This window comes from Bubalus kerabau, chromosome 4 (assembly GCF_029407905.1).
Source record: "Bubalus kerabau isolate K-KA32 ecotype Philippines breed swamp buffalo chromosome 4, PCC_UOA_SB_1v2, whole genome shotgun sequence".
Lineage (NCBI taxonomy): Eukaryota > Metazoa > Chordata > Mammalia > Artiodactyla > Bovidae > Bubalus > Bubalus kerabau.
The window spans coordinates 39,473,413-39,490,786 of record NC_073627.1 but is presented as its reverse complement, the minus strand read 5'-3'; the positions used below and the strand labels follow the sequence as shown (position 1 = coordinate 39,490,786).

The 17,374-nt window shown below is 38.0% G+C and overlaps 1 protein-coding gene across 2 annotated transcripts in view; it reads right to left on the bottom strand.

The window, feature by feature from the left end:
• UBE2G1 (ubiquitin conjugating enzyme E2 G1) overlaps positions 1-5,132 on the bottom strand; it is a 67,687-nt gene extending 62,555 nt beyond the window's left edge. Inside the window, exon 1 of one of the 2 annotated variants that reach the window (XM_055576866.1) lies at positions 4,982-5,132. In XM_055576866.1, the coding sequence (XP_055432841.1) occupies positions 4,982-5,069 (88 nt within the window). In that variant the 5' untranslated portion in view covers positions 5,070-5,132. Of the gene's footprint in view, positions 1-231; positions 434-4,981 lie in introns of those variants that run through there. The other variant, XM_055576865.1, reaches the window with a different exon arrangement.
• Positions 5,133-17,374: the final 12,242 nt, after the last annotated feature.

Below are 17,374 nucleotides of genomic sequence, written 5' to 3'. Positions count from 1 at the left end.
ATATGTTTGTCACATTAGTTTTAGATGTATTAGAAAAGTTAAATGCAAAATAGGATTTAAAAAATAAGCAAATAATTTTTTTTAATTTTCTGGGTCAAAAATAAAGCAACTATCAGTCAATATAGGTCATCTTACTCCCCTAAACCTAACTTTTATTTTTGCACTTCAGGCAGACCAGCAGCTTAACCCTCAGGAACCATTCAGGGAAACGAAAGCACATGCTGCTCATACCTTCTATGAAAGGTGAACCTGGTTTAAAATTGGGGTACAAACTAGTACCGATTTTATGATGGGCTGAGGTTCCCTGAAGGAAAGATAAAGGAACCCCAATCAAAATCAGTACATTCAGAACTGAGCCCCTTGTAATCCCTCCATCTTGCCCTGCAGTCTTTTCCACTGCAGTTAATAACAACTCCATTCTTTCAGCTGCTAGGCTAAAAACTGAAGTCATCCTGGATTCTCTCTCTCTCTCTCTCTCTCTCTCTCTCTCTCACACACACACACACACACACACACACACACCCCTACTCCACCTAAAATCTAGCTCATCATAAATCCTGACCACTCTATTTAGCAAATACATCCCCAAACTCAACAATTTATCATCTCCATTGCCACCATCCTGGTCCAAGGGAATGTCCTATCTCTTCTGATTTACTGCTCAAGTCTCATGACTTTCTGTCCTAGTATCACAAGTCAAGTGTGATCCTGTTAAAATATATATCCAATCATGTAAACTCTTATGCTGAAAACCTTGTAATGGTCTGTCTCAGCATAAAACCCAAAGTCCTTACCTATAAACACCGTACTGCCTACCCCATCTTGCTGTCTGCTGACAAACCAGGCCCCTCCTCCCACCTCAGAGCCTCACTGCCTGGGAAGCCTGGCCTCCAAGACACCAGTGCTCCACCCTCAACTTTCCATCTTCTTTCCCCACTTTATTTCCTCTTCAGGGTACTTATTATTTAACACACCACATTTTAACTTAATTATCCAGTTGATTACCTGTCTTCCCATACTAAATGTTAAACTCTGTGCCAGCAAGATTTTTATGTTCTGTTCTTTAAAGTACTATAATGCTTACAAAAGCAAGCACTCAAATATTTGCTAAATGACTATAGAATTAAATTTAGACATTAAATTTGATATGTCAGCACTTTGAGTTGAACGTGCTATGTGAGATAGCTTTCACATGATTCAACCACTTAAAAGTGATAAAACTTTAAAACAAGGCCAAGTCCTCTTTTCCTATATAAGACAGTAAGAGATTTCACTATACTCTTCTTCAACCTTTTTTTCGAGAAGGGGAAAAAGCACATATTACTGGTAAATTTCTCTTTCATTTCAACAGATATAAACTCTAGAGACTAAAGCTCTAGGGATGTCTCTGGAAAAAAATAGCAATGACTATCAGCCAAAAGAAAAAACTGAGGCAAACAAATATGCCAGAGCTCCTGCTGGTTTCTAAATCAGTACTACGTCCTTCATTTACTGAAGGCAGAGCCAAGGTTATCCTCGATAGTAAAGCATGTTAACGAAGAATAAACAGTAGTCAAAGAGTACCTAGTTATTGCTATTAACACTGGGCACACAACAACACAGTCTGTACTTCAAATAATCTCCAAACAAGAAGCCCAATCAATAACCAAACAGCTTTCACTGCCAGGGCCCGAGTTCGATCCCTGGTGGGGAAACTAAGGATCCCACAAGCTGTGCAGCATGCTCCCCCCAGATCTTTTCAAACCAAGCCCCAAGCAGATTCAGTGTCTTGAAAACATATAAATGTTGCCCAATTTGAATTTTAACAGTACCACTTCACTTTCAGTTTATAATGAAAATGAAGATTAAATTTGATTTGCAAGACTTCTTTCAAATTCAATAACACTGGAGTGGGTTGCCATTTCCTTCTCCAATGCATGAAAGTGAAAAGTGAAAGTGAAGTCACTCAGCCGTCTCCGACTCCTAGTGACCCCATGGACTGCAGCCCACCAGGCTCTTCCGTCCATGGGATTTTCCAGGCAAGAGTACTGGAGTGGGTTGCTTCTTGCCTGGAGAATCCCAGGGACAGGAGCCTGGTGGGCTGCCGTCTCTGGGGTCACACAGAGTTGGACACGACTGAAGTGACTTAGCAGTAGCACTGGCTTATTTCCAACAGTGTAAATATTTCATATGTATTACTTGCATTGATCACTTTTAAAAAGTTTAAAAACTAAACATAAAGAAAGTTAAAAAAAGAAAATAAAGCTTCAATAATACTATAAAAAATTACTTCTAGAAATTACTTATCAGGCATAAAGCTAGCCATTGAATTTATTATTGAATTATCTTTATTTACAGTACCAAGAGACATACAGTACAGAATTGCTTTTACCGAAAAAAACTTCAATAAATGTTTACTGACTAAGACTTGTTTACTCGTCTAATAGTCACCTATTACACAATTCTCATCTTACAAGAGAAGATCTCTTGTTGATCTTCAGAGCATGAAATCAGAGACAGCTTCAGTATGCAGATCCACAAGTAAAAATAGAACAAATTCCACAGCCTCAAATTGAGAAGAGGGAGGAAGAACACAGCCATCCTTATTTAAGTAAACAACCTATGGCTCTATTCAAAATCATAAAATAGATATTTCCCATAATTTGAAATAGAAGTACTGAATAATTCAAGACTGCACTTTTCAAAATATTTTCACATTATGATTACTAATAGGATGCTCATATCTGCTACTGAGGTTTCAATAATACAGTATTCAGAACTTCTTTATAACTTACCACTTTATTCTCTTTATAAAAATGAATATAAAATACAAGTATCATTTACTGCCATAACTGTGAAGACCAATTTTAGTTCTCATCTTAGGTGTATTTTCTACCTACTGAAAAGTCTTTAGGTGTAAATTATTCTTTACACTAATCCAATGAACATCAAATATTAATGCAAGTCAACACTATGAACATTACACCCAGACCTCAACTGAAATAATCCTAAATATATGGAGTGGACAGCCAACAAACTCAGTTTTCATGGTCCTTCAAAGTAGGTAAGATATTGTGGTCTCATCTTAACTCATACTTTAAATAAGAATTTAGAAAGGCGGTACAGAGAAAAATGAAGAAAGATGCCTGAGAAAAAGATACTAAAGAGGAAGAAATACAACTGTAGAAATTTGAGAAAAGGACTACTTAGCTCTTCTAAAATTGAATTTAACCTTCTAGCAATTCCCTAACATCCCTACCAAAGATTTAAACTTAGCAGCTACTTGAACAATGCCATCCATTCAAGGTATACTATATGTCAAGCAAAGTACTGTTATGTGCTGGTAATATAATGCAGTAGTCATTAACGCTATTGTCAAATACTTCTGGTTCTCTTCCCATGCAGGCACACAATTAACATACCTTTCTCGGCCCCCTTGTGGTTGAGAGGACCCCTGTGTCTAGAATTTGTTGGTCAATGACTTCTAACTGAAGTGCCTCCATTCACTTCTGGCCAGAGCATTTAACTGCTAATTGAGCAAAACCTCCAGAAAAACACCACCTCTCTGGCAATGTTTGAGATGCTGGCTGCACTACTACTGAGTAATCTCGACAAGCAGAGACCTCTGGCAACCTGAGCCAATAAGGAATGAACATTTGTGTTTGAAGCCACTGCGATTTTCAAGTCTGTGTGTGTTTTTTAACCACAGCACAACCTAATTTATTGACTAACACAAAAAGTGATCAATAGAAGTCTTTTTCTTTCAAGCTACTTATCGCTAAGCTAGGTCTCCCTAACTTCACCCTGAAAAAGCTTTTTTCTTTTTTTTTAAAGACAAATACAATTATCTATTATTTTAGCAAATTTTCCACCCAACTATAGAAAACTTTCTAAGTCCTGATTTTATCAATGAACCTAATGGTTATTCAATTCCTTTGATTCCTACGAACTTAATAAATATATTGATGTCTTCATTCAAGTGATTATTTTTTGGAATTAGATCAATTAAGTTTAAGACCCCTGATGCAAACTAGTAGTCTGTCCATCATGGTTCTTGTGAACCAATCAAACATCACTACAATTATAACTGTTCAACTATACAAGCATCCAGTCTTCCATATGGTTACCATGGTTGTCGGCAGCTTAAAAGAATCACTACAAAAAATTATACGTGACTGAGGAGACAAGGACAGGACTAGGGATTAAGAAATAGGATACTAATAGCAGACTGACATTTAATAATCATACATGGAGGCAAAAGCAAACCTGTACATAATAATCGTCGTCAAGTACAAAATGATAAGTGCTTTAAGGACAAAGAAAATACTAAGTAGAGAATGTAAAAGTTCACTAAAAATACATCAGACCCTACTTGAGACATATGCTCAATGCCAACAACCCAGTGCAACTTATTATGGCAAGGGACAGGGATTCTAAAAAACAAAAACATCTGAACTGGTCCTTTACCTTAAAGGATGAGTTTATTTTACTAAGCAAAGATGGGGAAAAGATAGGAACACCCCCAAATAAAATGTATGTTTGTTATATAGAGAAACAAACAGGACAGAAAAAACATTTTTCCAAAGAGAAGCTGCTAAATCAGAATGTTTAGGGTTTGTTCTTAATATTCTGTCTTGCCCTCAAGAATAAAGTGCTTTACAAAGAAACATAGAACACATAAATGAGAAGTAGATGAGAAAAAGGGAAACAACATAGAAACATTAAGTGAAATCAGAAATAAGAGTAATATAAAAAATGCATTAAAAATACGTATCACAGTCCTCTACATTCACAGGGTTAATAGCCTACAATTTCGGCTCCAAGCTAATAGGTGCTTAATTTCTGATGAATGACTAGTTCAATTAATTCAAGATTTCTAGCAACTGATATGAAAAAAGAAATATAATCAGATGGTCACACAACTAATTACCACTAAGGTTGAAAAATTATTTTTCTGATTAAATAGAATTATCTGCACTGCTAACAAAAAAAATGCACTTACTCCTACAGGTCCCCTTAAAAAGGACAGTGTTATAGAACATCTTCACAACTCGCAATGAATTCCACAGGGTTGCTGCTGACAGCATCATCTCCACAGGTGGCGACAGGAGTGATCTCTCCCCAGCCCAGTTCAGTAAAGAAAGACACCTCTGCAGAGAGTAGGTGTGCAGCAGGGTAGGTGTCTGAGGCAGCAGTCTGAGGACAATCTAAGGGTATCCATAACACTGATATTTAATTCGTTGCAGGAGGAGAGGACAAAGGGAGATCAGCAGGCAAGTGGTTTCAAACCTCAGAATCTAAATTAAGAGACAGATCTTCCTCTCCCTCCACTAAATGTACAATTATGAATATAAAATTTCAGAGGATTCCAGACTACGCTATCCATTTAAGAACCCCTTGCACTTCCCTGGCAGTCCAGTGGTTAAGACTCCTCCCATCCAATGCTGAGAGGGAGGGTGATGGAGTAAGTAAAATTAATAAGTAGAAATTTTCAAAAAACATTCTAAACACTCCCTCTATAAACATGGAGTGGGTTTTTTGGTTTTTTAAATAAAAATAAAAAGAGAGAAAGAGACTGACTGCAGAGACTTTAGTCAACCCTCAAAAACTGTAATTTAATCTTATTTATTGCAACTGAATATGGTAGCAGCAAATTTCAGACTATACTCACTAACCAAGTAGAAACAGTACAGATATATATATTCTATGTGACCAAAACAGAGCAAAAACACCTACAGTAGAACACACACATCTTCTAGGGAGCCTTAATGAGCTCCTATTACTAAAGAGAAGATACTCCAATGGATACTTAGAATGGCTTAACAGGCTTCAGGGAAGCATGGCAGCACCACCCCTAGCCATTCTGGATCTCTTTTTGTTGACTCAATTGTCCTGGCCTTTTCAAACATCTGGCTAGTTCCTATAACCATCCTTTAGTCTTAGCTTGGATAGTACTTCCTCAGCAATGCTCTTCCCAACTCCTGCTATATGAACCTGTATATGATGGCAATTACAAATTTAACTATCTTTCGCGCTAAACAAATGAACTTCGTTCAAGAAACAATTTTTTCAGTGTCTCCCAAGCCCACTAATATTTAAAGTCAGCATTCAAATACTTACCTGAAGAACAAGACTACCTCAGATAAAAAGTAAATTAGGCCTAGAAGTTTTTCGAAATCCTTTCTTATACACAAATGAGCAAATTCCTATCCCTTATAGTATGGCTCAGCTAACTAGCTAACAACCCTGTCAAGACACCACCTTGAACATTTCAAAACAAGTAACAAAGCATTCACAGAATGCCTGGTTTTGAGGAGTACTTTCTGCTGTACTCCCGCAAATTAAACTATTTATAAAAATTTGCACCCAGGGACTGAAAGAAGCAACTTATAATTAAATGGCAGGGCCACTGTTAGTTATTTAAAACACTCTTTAGATAATATAACCATATCATCTTCGAGATAATACTGCCTTCCCAATCTCTATAGAGAAAAAGTTTCTATACAGCTCGTTCATAAGTGGAATTAGATCATGAAGGAACCATTAAGACGACTGACCAGACCATTCCATCTTTTTACTCCAGTGTTAATTATTACCTAGCCCATAAAGAAATAGTCTCCAAGGACCCTAAGAACAAGCCATATGGTAAATAGAAACATCATCAGTCAAGGTTTAGGGTGCAGAAAACAGAAAATATATTTGGTGCTTTAAGGAGAAGGAACTTAATGAGAACTTCGGTGCTTACAAAATTATTGAAATGGCTAAAAGAGTTTGAGTTAGAGAAAGAACTTCCAGTATGACAACCATGGAAATGTAGAACTGACCTAACAGCAGCCCTGGAGCTAAGAACTCAAGAACAGAGTACCGCAACAGTGATCCAGATTCACAACCATGAATCAAAGAGAAACCACTGTATTGCTTCTATGCAACACTGTACTGCAAATCATGGCCAGCATAAGAAAAAAAAGTACGAGTCTGGGGCCGGGCATCCCCCGTGGGTTTGTCTGTGTTTGCACCTTGTCCTGTGTCTGAGGTGCTGTGGCTGTACCCTTCTCCCCTGGGGTGTTTGTATCTCCTGGCTTTGTAATAAATGCTGCATACTCTCAAAAAAAAAAAAAAAAAAGTATAAAGATTGAAGAAGTAAAATGGTGTTTATGCGGAGATTACAGCTGTGTATTTAAAAACTCTTAAGGAAAATATAAAAAGGCTACTAGATCTAGTAATTCAGCAAGGCTGCACAGTTCAAGGTCAAAATACAAAAATACATATGTGTGATGGAATATTACTCAGCCATAAAAAAAATGAAATGCTGCCATTTGCCAGAACATGATGGACCTAGAGATTGTCATTCTAAGTGAAGTAAGACAGAGACAAGTATCATATGATATCACTTATATGTGGAATCTTTTTTTAAAAAAAATGGTACAAATAAACTTATTTACAAAACAAAGAGTCACACATGTAGAAAACAAACTTATAGTTACGGGCGGGGGGGTGTGGATAAACTAGGAGATTGGGATTGACATGTGAACACTGCTGTGTACAAAACAGACGACCAATAAGCAGCTACGGCATATAGCACAGGGCACTCAACTCAATCCTCTGTAATGGCCTGTATGGGAAGAGAGTCTAAAAGAGAGTGGTTGTATGTGCAACTGATTCACTTTGCTGTACACCTGAAACTACATTTTAAATCAACTACATTTCAATAAAAATTTTAAAAAAAGAAAAAGAAAAAATATCAGTTGTATTCCTACAGGAAATGCTTAGGGATACACTTAACCAAGCTGCAAAATCTATACAGCAAAATGACAAACTTGCTAAAAATTTAAAAGACTCTAAATAAATGGAGAAATATACTAAGTTCATGAAAGACTCCATATTGTTAAAATGTCAATTCTCCTCAAATTAATCTATATATTAACTGTAATTCCGCTCAAAATCATAGTAAGTTTTTCTGTAGAAATTGTGTCAAACTGACTTGAAAAGACCTTTAAAAGCCTAAATAATTTTTAAAAGGAAAACAAAGTTAGAAGACTTACAATATATGATTTTAGGGCTTACTATACAGCAATAAAAAAACTGTGATACTAGCATAAGGACAGACATCTGTATCAATGGGGAGGAAATGGCAACCCACTCTATTATTCTCGCCTGGGAAAACCCCATGGACAGAGCGGCCTGGAGGGCTATACTCCATGGGGCCACAAGAGTCAGACGCAACTTAAGAGACTAAACAACAACTGAATACGCAGTCTCCAAAGACCTATGACAGGTTGGTCAACAGATTTTCAACAAAAGTTCCAAGGTAATTCAATAGGAAAAGTTTCGTGTTTTTAAAAACTGATGCTGAAACATATGCTACAACACAGATCAGTCTTAAAAATATCATGCCAAGTGAAAAAAGCCGTAACAAAAGAACCCACATCTTATTATCTCATTTACATGACATGCCTAGAAAAGGCAAGTTTAGGGGGACTGAAAGTAGATTAGTAGTTGCCTGGGTCTGGGGCTGGCAAAGGGGAGTATCTCCAAATGGGCATAAGGTTTCTTGCTGAGGCGATAGAAACGCTCTAAAATTACACTGTGATGATGGTTGCACAACTCTAAACATACTGATTGTACACTTAAAATGAATAGATTGTATGGTATTCCAATTAAGCCTCAATAAATCTGTCATAAAAAAAATAGACTTTCACTGGGAAGGTGGAGCAGAGACTAACCTCTTGTAAATTAAAAATACAATTGCCAAATGAAAATTAAAATGGCCAGTCTAAATAAAACAGGCATGGTTGAAGACCAAGTCACTAATGGGGAAAAAAAAAGTGCAGGACATCTTCTCCATGATACAATAACAAAAAACAGAAAATGGACAATGGTAATAAGGAGACAAAGAAAAATGATCAAACACGTGACTAGCGTGTTTGGAGCAAAGAAGCTCGAAACACAACGCAGGGGATCGTAGACGATGACAAATAAGGAAATTTCTGAACTAAATACAGACCTAAGCCTTCAGCCTAAAAGAGCCCATTGAGAGCCTAAAACAATGAATGGAAAACATTTACACTTAAGAGACACATATGGGCAAAATTTTAGAACTCCAAGTATGAAGAATATCCTTTAGAACTTCAAAAATTTATCTACACAGGAACAATACTTAGACTGACATGAGCCATTCTTCTTCACTGTCTCCTCATAAGGAATTCTGGATACTACAATGAAACGTCATCAAAGTTCCATGGGGAAAAAATTTTCAACTCAAGAATTCAATTCCCAGAAAACCTATCAAATGTGAGAACAAAATAAAGGCACTTTTCAATACACAAGGACTCAAAATTCACCTCCCATACACTATAAATTTAAGAAATACTGGAATAGGACAACATGGGTTATGAGAAAACAATAGTTGCCTATGAGCCAGAATAAATAAGTGAAAGTGAAGGAAGTAAGACTTTGATACTTAAAGATTCTCCATTAACAAAGTTTCAGTGACTGAAACTACAGCAGCTAGTTAGGTACAAACCATATTTGGTATTATAATGAATACCCTGACAAATTACATAAACGCTGTTTTCTGGTTCTTCTTCAAGACTACATAAAACATTATTTCAGTTATAAAAAAAAGAATATAAATGCTATAAAACTTGACAATATAAAAACAATTAAAAGCTGCATGGGGGGGATAGAAACCACTGAACAGTAAGTGAACTAATTTCTTTACCTTTCATAGCAAGAGCTCTTATGGAAAGAGAAAATGAAAGTCGTTCAGTCGTGTCCAGCTCTTTTCGACCCCATGGACTATAGAGTCCATGGAATTCTCCAGGCCAGAATACTGGAGTGGGTAGCCTTTCCCTTCTCCAGGGGATTTTTCCAACCCAGGAATCAAACCCAGGTCTCCCGCATTGCAGGTGGATTCTTTGCCAGCTGAGCCACAGGGCAAGCCCTTATGTAAGGTAGATAAATCATTAATAAAGCCAACCATTAGAAGAGCTACATATATAAAACAAAAATCAGGAAAGGGAATTAGAGTTTAAAGTCTACATCTTTCTTTTTAATGGATTATTTATTCAAGGATCTGGAGGGGGCGGGACCTCAATTATTTATTTATTTTGGGGCCAGGCCAGCACACATGGGATCTTAGTTCCTCCACCAAGAATCAAACCAGAGCCCCCTGTATTGGAAGTGCAGAGTCTTAACCACTGGACTACCAGGGAAGTCTTCATCTTTCATAGCGAGAAGTTAGTCATGAATTAAGAGGTATCATATAAACTATCGTGGTAACCAGAAGCATGAACTAGAAATTCCCTTTGGAGGAGGAAAAGGAGGGGGTGAATGAATGGGAGACTGACTTTTCATTTTATTCTCTCTGGTCAAACTTATATTTTTGTCATGAATATGCAATATTTTTATAATTTAAATAAGTATTTTAATAAAAACTGAATTTTGTTTTAGCCATAGAATGGCATACTGTATTTGAAAAGAACAAGTTTCTATGTACCAATAAAGATTAAGTGAAAAATCAAGAGGCAGAACAACACATTAGGATAGTATCATCTTTAAACCAAAATGTGTGATATGGCCACTGTGGAAGACAATTTAGCAGTTTTTTATCAAGTTAAACAGTCTTACCATACAATTAGCAATTGTACCCTAGGTATTTATTCAAGGTAGTTGAACTGTATATTAATGTTCACAGCAGCTTTATTCACAATCACTAAAAATCAGAAACATCAGTATGAACCTAAGGGTAACTTAATACATACACAGATGGACATACAGAGACAGGATAGATGTGTATGTACCTAAGTTAGTTATCTGTGTGTGTGTGTTTCTGACCTATACAGTAATGAAGTCCAGTAGCTATGAGCACTTTCAATGCTCAGATCTTGGTTTCTGGATATTATTCATGGAGAAACAGCTGACTTGAAGGCTGGGGCAGAAAAAATATAAGATAGGCCTGACATATCCTAGAGTCATCAGAAAACAAGAAGTGCTTAAAAACTAAAAGGCTGAGTGCATGTCAAAGGAACACAGAAGCGAACCTGGAAGAATTCCCAATGACCAAAGCTGCAACAATTTAGGGACAACATTAATGATATAAGGAATAAAATAAATGTATGATGACTAACTTATGTCAACATTCCTGGGCCATGGTACTCAGATTAGGTGGTCAAACTTACTCCAGATTGTTTCTGTGAACGTGTTTTTTTAAATGAGATTACTATTTAAGGCTGTGTTGGTCAGGTTTCTCCACTGCAGAGTAACTGTTTTTCCTGATAGCTCAGTTGGTAAAGAATCCGCCTGCAATGCAGGAAAACCAGGTTCGATCCCTGGGTTGGGAAGATCCCCTGGAGAAGGGAAAGGCTATCCACTCTAGTATTCTGGTACTCAGATTATGTGGTCAAACTTACTCCAGATATTTCTGTGAAGGTGTTTATTTCTTTAAATGAGATTACAATTTAAATCAGCAGACTTTCAGTGAAGCAGATTACCCTCCATAATGTGAGTGGGCCTCATCCACTCAGCTGAAGGCCATAATTCTTAAAAAGACTGACCTCCCCCCAGAGAAATTCTGCCAGCACTCTGCCTTAGGACGTGCACTACAACACAGACTTATCTCCAGGCTTCCAAGCAGCCCTGCAGAATTTGGACTAGCCAGCTCCTACAATCACATGACACAGATATATCTGTATATCCTCCTCCTGGTTCCGCTTCCCTGCAGAACCCCGCCTAACACATATTTTAACCCCTAATTATAAAATATATAAACCTATGCTGAATAAATGATTGAATTAACAAATAAATGGGAGAAGTGACAGATCTTCCTTACAGATGAATTCCAAATAATATAAGTAGATAGGGGCCCCTTCAGGAAGTGAGGCCTAGTCCTTCCTTCCCACATGAGTGGGGAATGAAATTTATAAGTAAGTAGCAAAGATAAGATAGGAAAAAGAGAAAAACAGTACCTCTGCAGTGGACAAACCTGTCAACACAGCCTTAAACAAAGGATCAAGGTTCACATCTCCAGTGCTGTTGTGTGGTTATTGACTGGCATGTGATGAGAAGGGCACTTTACCTCTGTGGTATTCTTTTTGAAAACACCAGTCTAATCAAGAAAAAAACTTTAGACAACTTCAATTTGAGGAACATCCTACAAAAATACCTGACTGGCATTCCCCAAAATTGTAAAAGACACAAAAAACAAGGAAACTGAGAAACTCTCCAAGAACAGACAAGACTTAGGACAACTGAATGCAATGCGGTTATCTAGGGTGGGAAAGCGGAACAGGAAAATATATATCAGGTAAAAACTATGGAAATCTGAGGCTTCCCTGGTGGTCCAGCAGGTAAGACTCCATGCTTCCACTGCCAGGGACATGGGTTCGATCCCTGGTCAGGGAACTAAGATTCCCACATGCCATATGGCACAGCCCAAAATAACTATGGAAATTTGAATGAAGTATGGAGTTTAGTTAATAATAATCTATCAACACTGGTTCATTAATTGTGACAAATGAACCACACTAATGTAACGTGTTAATAATAGGGAAATCTGGGTACAGGGTATATAGGAACTCTATCTTTAGAATTTTTCTGTAAATCTAAAACTCTTCTAAAATTACATTTATTGCGGGGGGCGGCGGGGTGGGGAAGGCCTATCACAATGGCACTGCTTCCCCCAAGAGCCACACCGTATGCCTTAGATCCTGAAGAGGGCAGCAGGAAGCACAGCACCCTCACCCGTGCCACAGCTGCACCCACAAGAGTTAAATATAAACCAAACTGGATAACGATGGTTTTGTTCTTTTTCCACCAAGCAAATGCTAAGGGCAGAAACTGCAGCAAAGGTATAATCCTAAGGGAGAGATGTAAAAACAACCAGAAGAGACACTGAAAAAAAAAAAAAAAAAATACAGTATTTCCCTGGGGAATTACCACACCACAGATGTTCACAACAGTTTGAATACAGAAGTGAGCACAGCCCAAAGTCCTAGACGGCTAGTGATGACAATATAAACCATCCTACGCACTGCTAAACATGAAAAATAAATATTATCGTAATAAGTAAGAGTATTAAGGAAAGTCTCAGAGTAACAACCCTCCTGACATAAGCCATGAAGTAGGTATTTTAGTCTTAGAATCCTACAGCATAGAAGTTGAGAAAGACAATCTCAAAATATCAGGTGAGGCCATGAGCAATATTAGTTCTCCTTCCAAAAGTCACAAAGTTTTCAAAGTTTAAACATGCTATTGTATAAAAACCAGTAGTCTTGGTAATAAGATGACCTGAATTTAAAATCTGAGTTTAAAATTTCTGTCATTTACTTGCTAAATAAATTTGGAAAAAAAGAACTCCTTGATCTTGAAGATTTCTTAAAGAGAATCAGTATATAAAAGGAACTTTAACAAACTCTACTTTGAAGAGTGTGATTTTCACTACAATCCTTAATATTAAAGGTTCTTCTTTCAGAATTTCAATTTACCAAAAAAAAAGCAAAATGCAATGAAAAGAATCAAATGTTAAGAGGCTGCAAAGGGATGGTTGATGTTTGTATCACGTTTTATCTTTTCCAAGTCTATTATAAATAGGTTCATTTTATTAATTAGAAAAGTTATATTTTAAAACATTTGTTGTCGTTGTTGTTCAGTCACTTAAGTCCTGTCCAGCTCTTTGCAACTGCACGGACTGTAGCCCGCCAGGCTCCTCTGTCCGTGGGATCTCCCAGGCAAGAATACTGGAATGGGTTGCCATGCCTTCCTCCAGGGATCTTTCTGACCCAGGGTTCGAACCCAGGCCTCCTGCCTTTCAGGCAGACCCTTTACCCCTGAGTCACCCATTTGGTTAAGGGAAGCCCATGTGGTTAAGCTATACTTCAAACAAGTGAAGACGGGGATGTAAGAAAGGTAAGAATGTCTACACAAATGTGATGAAGTATATATATTCTAATGATCAACCAGTATTTGTTTATAAAACTCGACAGTCTCCACTAGACAGGGAAGCCAGGAATTGTATCATGAATCTTTGGATCCTCAGGGCCTGGCATATAGAAGGAACTAAATGTTTACTTTATGGAAGTTTCTAATTGCCTCACTTTCTACCTTAAAAGGTTCAGTTCACACGTGCTAAAGTAATGGGGCGGGGAGATGGGTGGGGTGGGGGGTGGAGGTGGATCTAGTACAGTAATTTTAATCCATCCAGTAAATACTTATCGGTTGCTTGCTGTTTCACTCTTCCAGGCATCTGCGGTAAGTCAGTTAATAAAAATAAAAATCATTGTCCTTGTGGAGAGACTGTAGTCTAGTATCACTCTCTACTCTGCCCAAAGCAGTGCTAAAGTGTGGTCCATTAACTGGTGCCAATGTACCAAACTTACTGGTCCGTGACCGTCAGCCACAGCAAGCATTTAGACACTCAGAGAGCAATATGACAGTCATTTTATCTGATGAACCTAATATTATAAAGTACTGACTAGAATCTATCTTTATTTCATCTTTCTAATAATTTATTGTTTTTTAAAGAATCATTATATAATGAATTGGAAAATTTATTAAACCTGGTCTTTCACCACAGATAAGGAGAAGCATTGGTCCAACACACTTGGATCCCATCACTTCTCCCCTCCTTGGTAAAAGTCTATGCTTCAGTATCTTTATGGTCTTCCACAAATGAAACCAAGCTTTCCAAATACTGTTTTCCCACTAGTTCGGTTCATCATATACTCCAACCACAGTGAATTGTTTTCAGCGCAAGTCTTATGTCTGGCTTGTGCTTCTCTCTCAGCCTTAAATACTTTAAGTTTGCATGATCAAATTTTACATATCCTTTTCAAGTCAAGCACAAATGCCACCAACTCCTCCAAAGACCTCCAGGCAGAAGCAAACATCCCCTGACTCCCTCTGGCACAGTGTTCTAAAGCAGCCCTCTGACAGAATTTTCTATAGACTATGAGTTTCTGGAATACAAGAATAATTTATTCATTTTTGGCATCCCTATATAACACACAAAATTGTCATCAAATTCGCTGAGTGAATGATGTAAGAGACAGCATTACATGTGCAGAAGTCTCACTCACGAGATCAGAAAACCCTCTAAAATTATACCCAAAACTGTGTGCCTTTTCTAAGGGAGGGTCTAATGCTTACTAGATTCTCAAAGGAGTCTAAGAAGTCCCAAATGTTAAAGAAACCACTGATAAGGAAAGGGTTTCAATTTCATTAGCAGATATATTTCTGCCAGCCAGCTCCATCGGGGTTAGCTCCAGGGAATACCAGACATAATAAAAACCTCAATTGTGCTCAGTTGGTCAGTTGCGGCTCTATGGACTGAAGCCTGCTAGGCTCCTCTGTCCATGGAATTCTCCAGGCAAGAATACTGAAGTGGGGTTGCCATTCCCTCCTTCGGGGGATCTTCCCAACGGAGGGATCAAACCTGCGTCTCCTGCATAGCAAGTGGAATCTTTACCGCTGAGCCACCAGGGAAGCCCTGAACCTCAATTTCCTTATCCCAGAAAGGTGATGTTTACTCCAAAGATTTGCTATAAGAACTGAATTTGACCACATACGGGAAGTCCTGAGATCATGAAGAATGACTTGTTTCCTTTCTGCCCTCCTTCCACTTTTATATACTCGTGAAGTAAGCAAGCAGACAGGTTCTATACAAAATTTCTTAAATTACAAATTACTGCCATCCCCCGAAAGCTGTGTCCAGACTATTTTCTTGGAAATCTTCAGTAGGGTTATCAATTCAGTCGCTCAGTCGTGTCCAGCTCTTTGCGACCCCATGGACTTCAGCACACCAGGCCTCCCTGTCTGTCCATCACCAACTCCCAGAGTTTATCCAAACTCGTGTCCATTGAGTCAGTGATGTCATTCAGCCATCTCATCCTCTGTCATCCCTTTCTCCTCCCACCTTCAATCTTTCCCAGCATCAGGGTCTGTTCTAAGTCGGTTCTTTGCATCAGGTGGCCAAAGTATTGGAGTTTCAGCTTCAACATCAGTCCTTCCAGTGAACACCCAGGACTGATTTCCTTTAGGATGGACTGGTTGGATCTCCTTGCAGTCCAAGGGACTCTCAAGAGTCTTCTCCAATACCACAGTTCAAGACCATCAATTCTTCGCCACTCAGCTTTCTTCACAGTCCAACTTTCACATCCATACATGACTACTGGAAAAACCATAGCTTTGACTAGACAGACCTTTGTTGGTAAAGTAATGTCTCTGCTTTTTAATATGCTATCTAGGTTGGTCATAGCTTTTCTTCCAAGGAGTAAGCGTCTTTTAATTTCATGGCTGCAGTCACCATCTTAGTGATTTTGGAGCCCAAGAAAATAAAAGTCTGTCACTGTTTCCCCATCTATTTGCCATGAAATGATGGGACCGGATGCCATGATCTTAGTTTTCTGAATGTTGAGTTTTAAAGCGAACTTTTTCACTCTCCTCTTTCACTTTCATCAAGAGGCTCTTTAGTTCCTCTTCGATTTCTGCCATAAGGGCGGTGTCATCTGTGTATCTGAAGTTATTCATATTTCTCCCGGCAATCTTGATTCCAGTTTGTGCTTCATTTAGCCCGGCATTTCCAAACCCCTATTTAAGTCTCACAACATTAAATTTCTGTCATGCTAAGTAGTTCTAATTACTAATTTTTCTACACTGATAAATGCCAAGAATTTTTTAAATATTTAAGTTAAACTCTTAAAGAACTGACATCTTGATTCTGCTATATCCAAAATATAGCTCTTTCCCTATGATTTTCCAACTTCACTGTACCCTCCCACAATTAATACTCCTTCCTCAGTCTTTGTCCTCCTTCCACTTGTGTTTATGTACTTATACAGCATTCTATTGAAGAAATTAGGGAAAACGACTAGACCATTCAGGTAATGACCTAAATCAAATCCCTTATGATTATACAGTGGAAGTGAGAAATAGACTTAAGGGGCTAGATCTGATAGACAGAGTGCCTGATGAACTATGGATGGAGGTTCATGACATTGTACAGGAGACAGGGAGCAAGACCATCCCCAAGAAAAATAAATGCAAAAAAGCAAAATGGCTGTCTGAGTAGGCCTTACAAATAGCTGTGAAAAGAAGAGAAGCAAAAAGCAAAGGAGAAAAGGAAAGATATACCCATTTGAATGCAGAGTTCCAAAGAATAGCAAGGAGAGATAAGAAAGCCCTCCTCAGAGATCAGGGCAAAGAAATATAGGAAAATAAGAAAATGGGAAAGGCTAGAGATCTCTTCAATAAAATTAGAGATACCAAGGGAATATTTCATGCAAAGATGGGCTCAATAAAGGACAGAAATGGTATAGCCCTAACAGAAGCAGAAGATATTAAAAAGAGGTGGCAAGAATATACAGAAGAACTGTATAAAAAAGATCTCAAGATCCAGATA